Source organism: Crotalus tigris, unplaced genomic scaffold (assembly GCF_016545835.1).
Source record: "Crotalus tigris isolate CLP2741 ecotype Arizona unplaced genomic scaffold, ASM1654583v1 scf7180000023637.1517150, whole genome shotgun sequence".
Taxonomy (NCBI): Eukaryota; Metazoa; Chordata; class Lepidosauria; order Squamata; family Viperidae; genus Crotalus; species Crotalus tigris.
The window spans coordinates 289,451-303,467 of record NW_024100094.1 but is presented as its reverse complement, the minus strand read 5'-3'; the positions used below and the strand labels follow the sequence as shown (position 1 = coordinate 303,467).

Here is a 14,017-nt window from a genome sequence, read left to right as displayed (position 1 = left end):
TGCAGGACTTGGGTTTGGCTAGTCTAAAGAAAAGAAGAAATAGGGGAGACATGATAGCAGTATTCCAGTGTTTGAGGGGCTGCCACCAAGAAGAGGGGGGGCACGTTATTCACCAAAGCACCAGAGGGCAGGACAAGAAACAATGGTTGGAAACTGATCAAATCGAGAAGCAATCTGGAATTAAGGAGAAGCTTCCTGACAGTGAGGACAATTAACCAGTGGAACAGCCTGCCTTCAGAAGTGAGTGCTCCATCCCTGGAGATTTTTAAGAAGAGGCTAGATAGTCGCTTGTCTGAGATAATATAGGTTCTCCTGCTTGCGCAGGAGGCTGGACTAGAAGACCTCCAAGGTCCCTTCCAGCTTCTATTCTATTCTATTCTATTCTATTCTATTCTATTCTATTCTATTCTATTCTATTCTATTCGCAACAAATGAAAAGGTGTGTGCTTTCCAAAGGTTAAAATATATTACGGTGAATGTCATATTAAACAGTATCTCGATTTTGTTAGTCACTTTTCTTGTATAATAAGAAAACTATCACGTGTTTCTTAAAACTAAAAACTTATGTAGTGGAGCCTGGATCAACAATCGCATAGCAATCTTTTGGAAAACGAAAAAGGACTTTTACGAATTCCAAAGGGTGAAACAGAGAGGTTTATTTTTTGCGCAAGGTTCAGAAGTGATTAACAGCAAATTTCTAAACAAGGGGGAGGGTCCAAACTACAGCTTTATAGGTTTCCTTTTTTCAGGAACAAAGGAGCAAAGATGGAACCTACATTGTATAACATTCAGTTAGTTTCTCACAGGCATACAATGAATAGAGAGTTTCACTTTATACAATGTTTCTAAACATGCATTAGGTCAGTTAACACAGCTTTGCTAACAGCTTTCTTCCAGAAATTGTGCAGACACATCATTTTGCTTTTAGTGATTTTTTTTCATTATCATCATCATCATCATCATCATCATCATCATTATTATTATTATTATTATACTTTATTCATTTTTATTCTATGTTATTCTATTTCTTTCCACTTTAGCGAGACTCCTAACCTTGGTTCTCCGGATGTAAAATCCTCCCCATCCTGAGCTAGCATGGGATTGCCTCGACCATTATGAACGTTGAGAATCGTAGCACAGCGTAACAATAATGGTTGTGGACAACGGAGAATGTAGCTCTTACCCCTCTTAGACAGTCCCAAGGTGGGTAAGGCTACGCTTGGTCCATAAAGTCTGAGTGCTTTGTTTTTCTCCCAAAATCCGAGGAAACAGATTAGCTGAGCTCCTCTCTCCAAGCGGTACCCAAGAGAGGAGGTTATCACTCTCACTTCACCTTCGTCTCCTATAGAGGGCGCTAACTATTCTGTTGGAAATAATTCCAGAACCCGTCCAGGCCCGCCGGGAAATGGCTGCGAGAATCGGCCATCTTTGTAAAGGGCAGAAAAGACTCAGTGACACGGATGTTATTTTTCTCTTTGAGCGAATAGTAGCGGAAACGGATACGAGCAGGCCATCTGCCTTTCTGCTGTCTGGCCCCTTGTCTTGATTCGGAAGAAGGGAACTGGCCGACTGGAGAGATCATGGTGAGCGGATAGTCACTACGGCTGCATTTCGATCGCCTCTGATCCTATCCGAGCAGAGCCAATTTACGGCAAGGATGTTTGATCGAAGGGCAGCGGGATCCAGGCAGTGGAAGAGGAAGGTTACAGCTTGGGGAGGGAAGAGTCTTCCGGAGTCTTTTCCGAGTTTTTCCATTAGTGGGACCGCTCAGTGGGTTGACCAACGGTGAAAATTGGACTTTAAGCTTTGCAAAGAAAATGGGGCTTATGGGATCTATGGGATGAGACAATTTGTCTGTTGAGCCAGGCTTGCTTCTTTCGTTATCAGCTAATTTTTAAAGAGGATTTTCCAAACCTTTTTTTCCCCAGCCTCTTTTGTCCCGGACAGGGGCTCAACACAATTGGGCTTCCTTGCAATTTCACCCATTTTATCACATTCAGGGATAAGATCTCATGATCTCCCTAGAAAATGTAGTTAAGATTTTCCATTGCTTCATTCAAATACTTGAAATAATGCAATTTAAAGATCAAAATTTCCTACTTTTAATGTCCATGTCATTGTTAATTCTTTCTATTTTTCTTGGAATTCAGGACGAATTTTCTGATCCTGATTTGGCAGTTATGGGTGAGGAATCAAAATCTGAGAATGGAGAGAATGCTCCTGTCTATTGCATCTGTCGCAAACCTGATATCAATTGTTTCATGATGTGAGTATTGTTGGAAGGAATAAAGGAACTTGATCATGACAGCTCTTTCACATGTTATGAGGTTGCCTTGGGGATGGCATCTAGTGCAAAACCCTTTTGCCAGTATAATATATGCTGGTTTATCTATGCAAGGTCTTCTGGAACATGTTCTTTCTAAAAAGGAATATTTTTAATTATAAAATTTAAAAACTTTGTTCATTCTGAAGAATACTTTGCAACATAAAGATACTAATGGCACATTAAAAGGGGGAGATGAAAAGGGCAAGAGAAAGGCAAAGGGCACAATAAAAAGAAAGACAGTACTCTTTTGAATGAAGTAATTGTGAGGGCAAATTACCCAATATTTCCCAAATTTTGGAAAAAATAGAAAATAATTAAAAAAAATACCAATTACAGTAGATTAAGTCAATTCTAAACATATATCCAGAGGTTAAAGCCTTTAAGAACCCTATGCTTGAGGCATACAGAGCATTTATATTGAAGAAGCTATTTCTGTCTGACAACTTGAAGGAATATTATTCAATAGCAAGTGAACATCATTAAATCCAAACAGTGTTTCTAGAGATTAAGGTGAATGCACAAAAAAGCACTACGACAAATGTTGAATATCTTGTGAAGTTATTATGGATTCAGGATAGGACTCATCTATCAGGAAAAGGCCACTATATGTGATAGCGCAGAGATGGCCAAACTTTAACATGACAAGGTTTACTTTTACTTTTTCCTTTATTAAATTGACAAGTTCTGTAAGTTGCAAAATTGTGGTTGTGGCTCACCTAGAATTAATGAACGGAGTGCTTTGGATCCTTTGCTCAACCTGGGAATTTATTTTCAGGACCACAACTTTAACTTTTTCCCCTAATTGCGCTTTTATATGAGGACCTTAAATCACGAAAAAAGTATCTTTGTTGCCACTATTAGATATTTGAGAAGTACAAGAAACTCTTGATCTTCTGAAGTTCATCTAGATATTTATTATTCAACCTTCTCTCTCTTTTATCCACCCCTTCCCAATAGAAGATGTTATGCTTTTTAAGAGTTCCCTGTTATGCTTAGTTAGTTAGAGCCAGTTTGGCTAAGATATCAGGCTGGAAACTGGGAGACTTTGAGTTCTAGTCTTGCTTTAATCACAAAGTCAGCTGGGTGACCATTGGCCAATCACTTTGTCAGCCCTAGGAAGGAGGCAGTAGCACTTCTGAAATCTTGTCAGGAGAACTGCAGGCACTTGTCCAGGCAGTCACCAGGAGTCAGCATTGACTTGAAGGCACACATCCAGCTATGGTTAAGTAGATGGTGAGCCCTCTTGTACAGATTCTCAAATGCAGAAGAAACTTGGTTAATGAATCCTTACTTCCTCTTTTTCTCTCTCCAGAGGCTGTGATCATTGCAATGAATGGTTCCATGGCCATTGCATTAACATTACTGAGAAGATGGCAAAAGCAATTCGGGAATGGTACTGCATGCAGTGCCGAGGTACGTTTAAAATCGTGTGTGTGTGTGTGTGTGTGATAAATCTGTGTCTCGTGAAGCATATACGGACATGTCCTTAAGTGGAAACTTAGAATTTATAGAGATTTCCACCCCCCTCAAATTTAATAATATTTAAAAATGGCAAAACATGCTCAATAATAAATTTTTAAACAACACCCCCTGATTTTTGAATCTATATAGCAGAGCTTTTTGTAGAATATAAAAATACTTTTTAAGAATAATTGTTCTATATAATAACTAGGATTGGCTAAGTGCAGCATAGCATGAACTGGTTAAAAACCCAGTTTCCAGGGACAACAGAGACCCAGTTTGGTGCAATGGTTCTGACCCAGAAACCAGGAGACAGTGGTTTAGGCATGAAAAGCCGGTTGGGTGACTTCGGGCCAGTCACTCTCTCTCAGTCCAGCTCTCTACACAAGGTTGTTGTGGGGAAAATAGGAGGAAGGAAGGAATATAATGTATGTTCACTGCTTTATATATAAAAAGGAAGGATAAAAAATATAAGTAAGACATTGTTTATGCATTGCCTTGAAATTCAGGCAGATGAGTAGAGTAGCATGGAGCTGGAGGAATTTGGGAGAGAAAACAGTATAGGTAACCTTCTGGCTTCCCCATTGACTTTTCTTGTCAGAAGGTCACAAAAGGTGATGACATGATCCAGGGACACTGCAACCATCATAAATATGAGTCAGTTGCCAAGCATCTGAATTTTGATCATGTGACCATGGGGATGCTGCAATAGGGACCATGGGGAAGTATGAAAAAAAGGTCATGTCACTTTTTTAGTGCCATTGTAACTTCGAATGGTCATAAACCAACTGTTGTAAGTCAAGGACTACCTGTACACTTTTGCAACGTGGCTTTTTTACCACCACCATCCCCAACCCAATATATGAATCACAAATACATCAGGTAAAGTGTAAAGCATTTACTATGGAGGGTCAAGTTTTTTGTAGAGTACAGAACCAAACTATTCATTTAGTATATGTGAAGCATGAAAAAGCAACTAATCAACAAAAAGGTATTGAATAAGATATGGGAATTAAACAATTAAATAAACAATTGATTTTAGATAATATTTTACAAGTGGTAAATTTATGGGTTATAACATTCAGTTTCCCAGATGCTTTGTTGTTTCTTAATACTTGCAAGTATATTTAATGCTCCCTATTGTTTAGTTGCTGAGAAAGCTAGTTCTCACTTATCAAAAGAAATGGCCTTGGATCAGAGCCCTAAAGTTAGAAGAAAGATTGCCATGCTAAAATACTAATGTAAACGTTTAAAATGCCAATAGGGAAGCCTAAAATTCCAGGTTACAAATGAAAATGATTTTAGCTTCCTGCTATTTTATTTCTAAAGGAGGAGGTCTGTTCTGACCATAATTCCTTTTTGCTTTACTTTGGGTAAAATAGCTTTTCCTAAAGTTATATTCTATTTTTTTCCTAGTAGCACAGAAAAACATGTATAGTATTAATATAAAAAATAAATTAACATTCAGATGTTTTGAAAGTGGATACGGGTTCTCAAAATTTAGATCTCTTTCTCTTTTGCAGAGAGAGATCCCACCCTTGAAATCCGATATAGGCACAAAAAGTCCAAGGAGAAGGACCGTGAAGGTGAGCGGGAACGTGCTGAAAAAGATGAGATGCGTGTGAAAGCCCAAGAACTGGCACTGGAGCAGAGCCGCAATTCCAAAGTAAGGGGTTGGGGGTGCAATGGAGATTACCCCATCTTACAGGGCCTGGCATTCCAACTCCAGAATGTTGATGTGATTTAAACTGTTGGGCTCTGAACTCGTACATTGAAGCAACTGCCTTTCCCTAACAGTCGTGCTCAGGCTCTTTGTTGTCATTTATTAGATTTACATAGCTACAGGATCAAGATGTAGTCAAATAGGTAAATACTATACTTAGTTTCTAGCTCCTCTGTGACCCAGTGGTTCTTCCCTTTGATGGAACAACAGGAAGATGAAGTCACTTTTAGAAGATGATGGGACAGTAACAGATTCCTGAAGCCAGATTGCATTGGTAATTCAAGGCATTCCTTTCAGTACGTTTAGTTTAGTTAATTGCTAAATCAGCTTCTGAGATTTTCCTACCCTTTCCTTATTGTTACGCATATTAATGCTTAAACAAATTATTTATTGCCGTGACAAACTTTTAAATCAGATGTGCTTTTTTGGGGTATATTTAGAGAGCTAGTTTAGGGTAGTGGTTAAGGTCTGCACTAGAAACCAGGAGATGATAAGTTCTAGTTCTCCCTTTGGCATAGAGCACAGGTAACAAACTCGCCGCGTCACATGATGTGTCGTGACATATCGCAACTTTTTTTGCATTTGCCAGAGCTGGGGTGGGCGCAGCCTCCATATGATGCAACCAGCCTGGGGGCCGGCAGTTTGACACCCTTGGCATAGAGGGTCATTCCCTCTCAACACTGCTGTGTTGCAACAGCCCTGCCTGTGCTGCTGGAGTCAGTAGCCGGGTTGGCGGTGGAGTTCCCCAGACTTATGGTACTGGGGGACTTTAACCTGCCATCACTTGGTGAACACTCAGAGGCGGCGCAAGAGTTCATGGCTTCCATGGCAACCATGGACCTGACCCAGGTAATCCAGGATCTGACTCATAGGGGTGGTCACACGCTCGACCTTGTGTTTCTCTCGGGGCAATGGAGACATGATCTGGAATTAAGGGGAATAGAGATCTCTCCCTTGTCATGGACAGATCATTTCCTATTGAGGCTGGACTTCAGAGCATCACTCCCCCACCGCAGGGAGGGGGAGCCGATTAGGTGGTTCCCCCCCAGGCGCCTAATGGACCCAGACTGGTTCCAGGAGGAGCTTGGGGAAATACCTGACTCCTTTGTCCACAACTCGTCCGGGTCCCTGGTTGCGGCCTGGAATGAGGCGGCATCCGGGGCCCTGGATCGAATTGCGCCTTTGCGATCTCTCTGTGGTAGTGGTCCCCGGAGGGCGCCTTGGTTTACTGAGGAGCTCCGGGAGATGAAGCGCCACAAGAGACGTCTAGAGCGACGTTGGAGGGCCAGTAACTCTGAATCTGACCGATCACTATTAAGAGCCTATCTTAGGACTTATTTAGTGGCGATAAGGGCGGCAAAGCGTGTTCACTTTTCCGCACTTATTGCGTCCACAGAATCTCGCCCGGCCGCCTTGTTTAGGGTGACCCGCTCCCTTCTTAAAGTGGAGGAGGCGGAGGAACCCTTCCAGGGGAGAGCTGAGGAGTTTGTTCAGTTTCTTTCGGACAAAATCGCTCAGATTCAAAGAGACCTGGACTCCGACTGGGCAGTGCCAGCCGAGATGCCGGGGGCTGGTCTTAGTCATGTTATCTGGAGCGAGTTTGAGCCTGTGACCCCTGATGAAATGGACAAGGCCGTGAGGGCGATGAATGCCGCCACCTGTTTATTGGTTTCTGCCAGTAGGGAGGTGACACGAGGCTGGCTCAAGGCGATAATCAATGGCTCCTTGATGGAGGGGTCTTTCCCGCAACCTTTGAAGGAAGCGGTGGTGAGGCCCCTCCTCAAGAAGCCTTCCCTGGACCCAGCTGTTTTGAAGAACTTTCGTCCTGTCTCCAACCTCCCCTTTGTGGGGAAGGTTGTAGAGAAGGTGGTGGCGTCCCAGCTCTTGCGATCCTTGGATGAAATGAATTATCTGGACCCTTTTCAATCTGGTTTCAGGCCCGGCTACAGCACTGAGACTGCTTTGGTCGCACTGACTGATGACCTCTGGCGAGCCCGGGATAGGGGTCATTCCTCTATCTTGGTGCTTCTTGACCTCTCAGCGGCTTTCGATACCATCGACCATGGTATCCTTCTGCATCGTCTCGGAGAGGTGGGGGTGGGTGGCACCGTATTGTGGTGGTTCTCCTACCTCTCTGACAGGTCGCAGTCGGTGTTGGGCGGACAGAGATCGACCCCTAGGCGCCTCGATTATGGGGTGCCTCAGGGCTCGGTCCTGTCCCCCCTCCTTTTTAACATCTACATGAAACCGCTGGGTGAGATCATTCGGCGACACGGGGTGAGGTATCATCAGTATGCGGATGATACCCAATTGTATATCTCCATTCCATGTCCTTTCAGTGAAGCAGTTGACGTGATGTACCGGTGCCTGGAAGATGTGAGGGTCTGGATGGGGGTGAACAGGCTTAGACTCAACCCTGACAAGACTGAGTGGCTCTGGGTCTTGCCCCCCAAGGGTCATCCTGATGGTCCATCATTAGTCCTGGGGAGGGGGTAAATTTACCTCCCTCAGTGCAGGCACGCAACTTGGGTGTCCTCCTGGACTCACAGCTAAATTTGGAACAACATCTATCAGCTGTGGCCACGGGGACCTTTGCCCAGGTTCGCCTGGTGCACCAGTTGCGGCCTTATTTGGACCGGGAGGCTCTACTCACGTTTACTCATGCCCTTGTCACCTCAAGACTGGATTACTGTAATGCACTCTACATGGGGCTACCCTTGAAGAGCATTCGGAGGCTGCAGTTGGTTCAGAATGCAGCCGCGAGAGCGATTGTGGTGCACCAAGGTACACCCACGTGTCAACTATCCTCCGCGAGCTGCACTGGCTTCCTGTGGGTCTCCAGACGCAATTCAAGGTGTTGGTTATCACCTTTAAAGCCCTTCATGGCTTAGGACCAGGTTACTTACAGGACCGCATACTGCCCCATAGTTCCCAGAGACTGGTGAGGTCCCACAGATTGGGCCTCCTTCAGGTCCCGTCGGCCAGACAATGTCGGCTGGCGGGCCCTCGGGGAAGGGCCTTTTCTGTGGTGGCTCCGACGTGGAATCAACTTCCCCCTGAGATTCGAACTACTCCCACCTTGCCGGCCTTTAAGAAAGCCATTAAAACTCTCCTGTTCCGGCAGGCCTGGGGTTGATGTCCCCGGGGGAGCCGGGATACAATTGGGACATGCTGTATGAATGCATTTATTTTTATTGTTATATTTATTGTTTTAATTTTGTACGCCGCCCTGAGTCCCTAAGGATTGGGCGGCATATAAATTTTATTAATAAATAAATAAATAAACACAACCCACCTCACAGAATTCCTGTTAGGAGGAGGAGAAGGAAGTATTTTGTATGCTGCCTTTAGTTGGGATATAAATTGAATAAATATCAGCTGGGATAATTAGTTGCCTTTGTTAATGTTTAATTTTTAAGCATCTTCGATTTTGCATTTTCCTCCTGTATTCTTTCTACAAATCTGAGGTTAATCATAAGGCCATTTTGAATAATGCACAGTGGAACAGGATTCATGAGATTTTGACTTGTGCAATTTTAGAATTCCCTTTGTATTGCCTATATTAGGGTTTTCCATTTTTTTCCCGTTCTTTAGCTAAAACCACTGATCAGAAAGTCCTTTTGCCCAAATACTTTAAGTCGATTTAAATGCCCTTGTTGTGTTTGGGTCATGCGTTCATGTGTCGTTATTTAAAGAAAAACCACTTCTACCCAATTCTGGATAATTTACCAGGTTTGGGAAGCACTGGCCTATATGGAATTATGTAGTAGCAATTGTTTTATAAAATGCAAAACATAGAAATGATAGGTTAGCAAGAGCATAATGGGAAAGTTTAAAAGCTGCTTTGAAAAGATTGATACCATCATATTTGTTTCTCCCTATTTTCTAACCCTGTCACTTTTGATCTAAATCTAGGAAGGTTTTATTAAAATTTAAAAGTACTAGCTGTGTATTGGGGAAAGCCGAGTTCTCCAACTGAACAAAGCCATTGTTACTTTTAATTAGAGTTTGCTTGGCAGGATATTTTATCTCCTGAAGAAGTGCAAGTAGCCCTAGTTTTCCCTGAATTTTGCAAATGGTATGTTGTAGTTGAAGCCTGCCTTTTGCTCTCAATTTTAGTTTTAGAACAGATTTTGGGAGTTCTTCTGGAAGCTGCTGAACTGAACTTCCTGGCATTCATAGCTGTAGTCGGAGCATGCCCTCACTTTTATCTAAAAGAATATTGATTCATGCATATATTAACTTCTGCAGTCATCTAAGCCTTCACGGTTATGAAATCCATGGGAGGATATCTGGACATTGGCTAAATCTTCATCCTTCCACCTAACATTCGAAGAGACTGAAAGCAACTTTTGGAGTTCTGTGAGCATGTTGTGGCCAATCCCATTTTGCCTTGGGTTAGATATTTATGTTTTCACAAAGTGTCCACCATGTGGATATGGCCAGCCATACATATAGCGGAAAATAAATTGATGAGATTGCTTCCATCTGTTGTGGTCTCTTAGGATTTACCCTGCCATCTCCAATTTACTTTTGTCTTTTGTTCTGGAAAGTAGGTAAACTTCAAGACAAAATCAGCTTCTTTAATATTTTAGGAATGTCAGTGTTGGATCTTAAGTTATGCTCAGAATAAAGATGGAGCCGGAATTGAGGGCTTTGCATTGCAACATGCTAGTTTCTATATAATAGTTTTTATGAAAAAGAAAAGTCTTAGAAGCCAGCAGGCACAAAGAAAAGTGTCTACTGCTAACACATAGGCATGATTAGCAGATGGAGCAGGGACGTGTTTGCTGGGAAATTGACTCCAAAAAATTGTGATTTCTCACTTGCTGCACTGACCATAATAAAACAGCAGGAGGAACAGATGTAACTGAAAACTGCCAGAAGAATCTCTTTTTCCCCTCTATTCTGGGGAGGCGAGCAACTTGAGATGCCCAGGCACCATTCTTATGACTCTGGAGGCACCTGTGATGATGGGGGTTGAAAACTGGTAGCACATTTCCCCATCACTATGAGTTGGAATACAGTTAACAAATCACTTTATATGGGGGTTAGCATACCTTGCAAAAACAGACTTCTTGATTTGCCAATTAATTTTACTCTTTCTCCCAGTCCTGTTCACCTTCCCCTTTTGCATTATTGCCTCACCAACTCATTATTACCATTATTAGCCCAAGACAACCCAAAAATATTAGGTGTAGCCCTCAGTCATGAGAAGGTTGCCTATTCCCCTTATATTTACATACCAAACCTAAGGGATGGAATTAGAATTAGAATTAGAATCAGAATCAGAATAGAATAGAATAGAATAGAATAGAATAGAATAGAATAGAATAGAATAGAATAGAATAGAATAGAAGTTGGAAGGGACCTTGGAGGTCTTCTAGTCCAACCCCCGGCTTAGGTAGAAAACCCTATAACATTTCAGACAAATGGTTGTCCAATCTCTTCTTAAAACCTCTAGTGTTGGAGCATTCACAACTTCGGGAAGCAAATTGTTCCACTGGTTAATTGTTCTGTCAGAAAATTTCTTCTTAGTTGTAGGTTGCTTCTTTCCTTGATTAGTTTCCATCTGTTGCTTCTTATCCTGCTTTCAGGTGCTTTGGAGAATAGATCAACACCCTCTTATTGTGGCAACCCCTGAGAATCATGTCACCCCTAGTAAACTAGACATACCAAATTCCAGCAACCATTCTTTATATATTTTATGCTCCAGTCCTCTGATCATCTTTATTGTTCTTCTCTGCACTCTTTCTAGAGTTTCAACATCTTTTTTTACACTGTGGTGACCAAAACTGGATGCAGTATTCCAAGTGTGGCCTTACCAAGGCCTTGTAAAGTAGTAGTAACACTTCGTGTGATCTTGATTCTATCCCTCTGTTAATGCAGCCTAGTCCTTCTCACATCTGTCCGTTGTCCTATTTGCAGCAGATCAAGCGCTCAGCCCGCATGTGTGGAGAATGTGAGGCCTGCCGGCGCACGGAGGACTGCGGGCAGTGTGATTTCTGCCGGGACATGAAGAAGTTTGGCGGGCCTAACAAAATCCGTCAGAAATGCCGCCTGAGGCAGTGCCAGGTTCGGGCTCGGGTGAGTGTCGTGGGCATTCCCTGCCCTGAGATCATTGCATGTTTTCTCTAGAGGGGCACTTCCTTGGCTGCTCACTCCCAAGAGGCAGCCACCTCAAATTGAAGCTGTTGGTTGTGTGTAGCTCACACGTGATTTTTTTTTTCCCGTTCTTTTCTTCCTAGGAGTCCTATAAATATTTTCCAGCTTCGGTAAGTTTCCTTTTTCCCTCCAGTTTTTTTCTTTTTTTTCTTTTTTTTTCCTTTTTTAAAAAAAAAATCTTAATAATCAGGATTAAGATAATAGGTGAGTGCTAAGTTGGGACTCCTGGGATTTTTTTTTTTTCCCTAGATAGGGAAGCAGACTGAAGCTTGGCCTGTACATCCAGTATAATGAGGTGGTGATAGTCTAGAAGTGGTGGACTGAACTACTTCAGATTGTGGGTGGAAACTAATCTCTTTTACATATAGGTAGTCCTCGGTTTACAACTGTTCGTTTAGTGACGGTTTGACGTTACAAACAGTGCTGAAAAAAAGTGATTTATGACCATTGTTCACACTTAACGACCATTGCAGCATCTCCATGATCACGTGATCAAAATTCGGACGCTTGGCAACTGACTCATGTTTATGACGGTTGCAGTATCCCTGGGGGGGGGTTCATGCGATCCCCTTTTGTGACCTTCTGACAAGCAAAGCCAATGGAGAAGCCAGATTCACTTAGTAACTGTGTTACTAATATAACAACTGCAGTGGTTCACTCAACAGCTGTGGCAAGAAAGGTCGTAAAATGGGGCAAAACTCATTTAACAACCGCCTCGTTTACCACAGAGAGTTGGGGGCTCAATTGTGGTCATAAATCGAGGACTACCTGTCCATGGCACGTGCACCCATGTTTATCTCCCACTTAAGAGAAAACTAACACAGCAGGGATAAATTTTTTTTTTTTTTTTCCCTGTGCCCTACTCTGGGTTTTCCAACTTTTTAATTGGATGAGGGGTTTTTTGGTCCTCTTCTTCCAACCCCCAGTGAGGCAATTCTATACCTTTCTCTGTTTAGTGACGGCAGTCCACCTTTTCATCTTATTTCCACCTCATCCTGCTGCCTGTATAGATCCGGCGTAACACTTAGTTGGGTTCGTACTTGAAAGGCCGGGTACTTGAAAACCCAGACTGCATGCATTTATGTATTGTATTAGGTGGCAGGTTTTGCTGGGCCATTTGGCCCTGCTTCTTGGAGCTCTTAAGCCTTTTCTCCTCTCCACTTTTATTTTATTTTTATTTATTTTTTTTTAAAAAAGAAGTGGGTTTGGGAATTCTTTTTTTTTTTTTTTGCTGCTCGTGCTTTGCCGCTTGGCATTCAGCAAGCCCCATTTTCTCTTGTTTGCCACTCTCTGCACAGGAACAGAAGGGTATGTTTGCACTGTCTTGGTGCCTTGGTGCTCGTGAAGCCAGGCAGATGGCTTCTTTAATGCTTTCCTCTCTCTCTCTCTCTCTCTCTCTCTCTCTTTCTCTTTTCTTCCCCCCCTTTTCCTCTCTCACTGCTTTTTCCCGCTCTCTCCCCACTTCCCCAATCGCTCAATAGATGTTACGGGGGCGGGAGGATGATCTGCAGATGCTAAAGGAACAGCTAGAATCGGCTGCCACACCTGAGTCTCTGTCGGATGATGATCTGCACATAGATCCCGATTTGTATCAGGAGCTTTGTTCAGGGGCCTTCGATGATCAGAATCTGGTGAGACCTATGGTAGACCCATTGCCTTGGGATTCCTAGGTCATGTTGGCAGGGTAAAATGCTTGCTTGGGTAGAAAAACACTGCCCTAGGATAGTGCATGTCCTGGGTCCCCTCCTAATGTAATTCAGTGCTGCGAAAAGACATCTATCAGAGGTGTTGGGAACTCTATCTAAATGTTTGGCTCAACATTTCATATGGGACTTGACCCACTTCCTCAGCATTTAAAGCTCCCTGCTTGTCCACTTTCTACTATTTCTTGAGCCTTGTATCTTCAGTTTATTCTCCAGCAATCTTTTTGCCTTGGATTTCCCCTTATTCCTTCATCTTCTCCTTCTGATTCTTCTACCCTGCTTCCTCTCGGCTCTTTGCTTTTCTGCTGGCTACTCTGTCTCTCTTTCTGCCAAGATTCCCAATTCTAGGCTTTTTGCTTGCCTGTTACCCTTTGCTAACCGCCTGTAGGTTTTCTAATGGACGCTTCATGTCTCTCACAGAAGCTGCACTATCGATCCTTTGCTCCATGGACTGTTCTTCCCCTACCTAGCCCACAACTAAGAATGTTTGTAAATGGCCAGAGATGTTACTACTATTGCTTTGTTAGACAAGCTCTTGCAGATTGCCACATATGGCACACATCTGGGAAAATATATTCCTTTAATTTGGTTTCTAAATTATTTTGTTAGTTTAGTTTGGTTTTTCAAGTGCTCTTAGAA

General features: G+C 42.8%; 1 protein-coding gene across 3 annotated transcripts in view; it reads left to right on the top strand.

Moving 5' to 3' along the window:
- Positions 1–1,431: 1,431 nt before the first annotated feature.
- The window catches only part of CXXC1 (CXXC finger protein 1), a 35,759-nt gene continuing 23,173 nt past the window's right edge, over positions 1,432–14,017 (top strand). Inside the window, exons 1-7 of one of the 3 annotated variants that reach the window (XM_039320376.1) lie at positions 1,432–1,583; positions 2,151–2,266; positions 3,639–3,739; positions 5,311–5,453; positions 11,439–11,597; positions 11,759–11,785; positions 13,157–13,306. In XM_039320376.1, the coding sequence (XP_039176310.1) occupies positions 1,581–1,583; positions 2,151–2,266; positions 3,639–3,739; positions 5,311–5,453; positions 11,439–11,597; positions 11,759–11,785; positions 13,157–13,306 (699 nt within the window). In that variant the 5' untranslated portion in view covers positions 1,432–1,580. The remainder of the gene's footprint in view (positions 1,584–2,150; positions 2,267–3,638; positions 3,740–5,310; positions 5,454–11,438; positions 11,598–11,758; positions 11,786–13,156; positions 13,307–14,017) is intronic. The other 2 variants (XM_039320374.1, XM_039320375.1) reach the window with 2 other exon arrangements.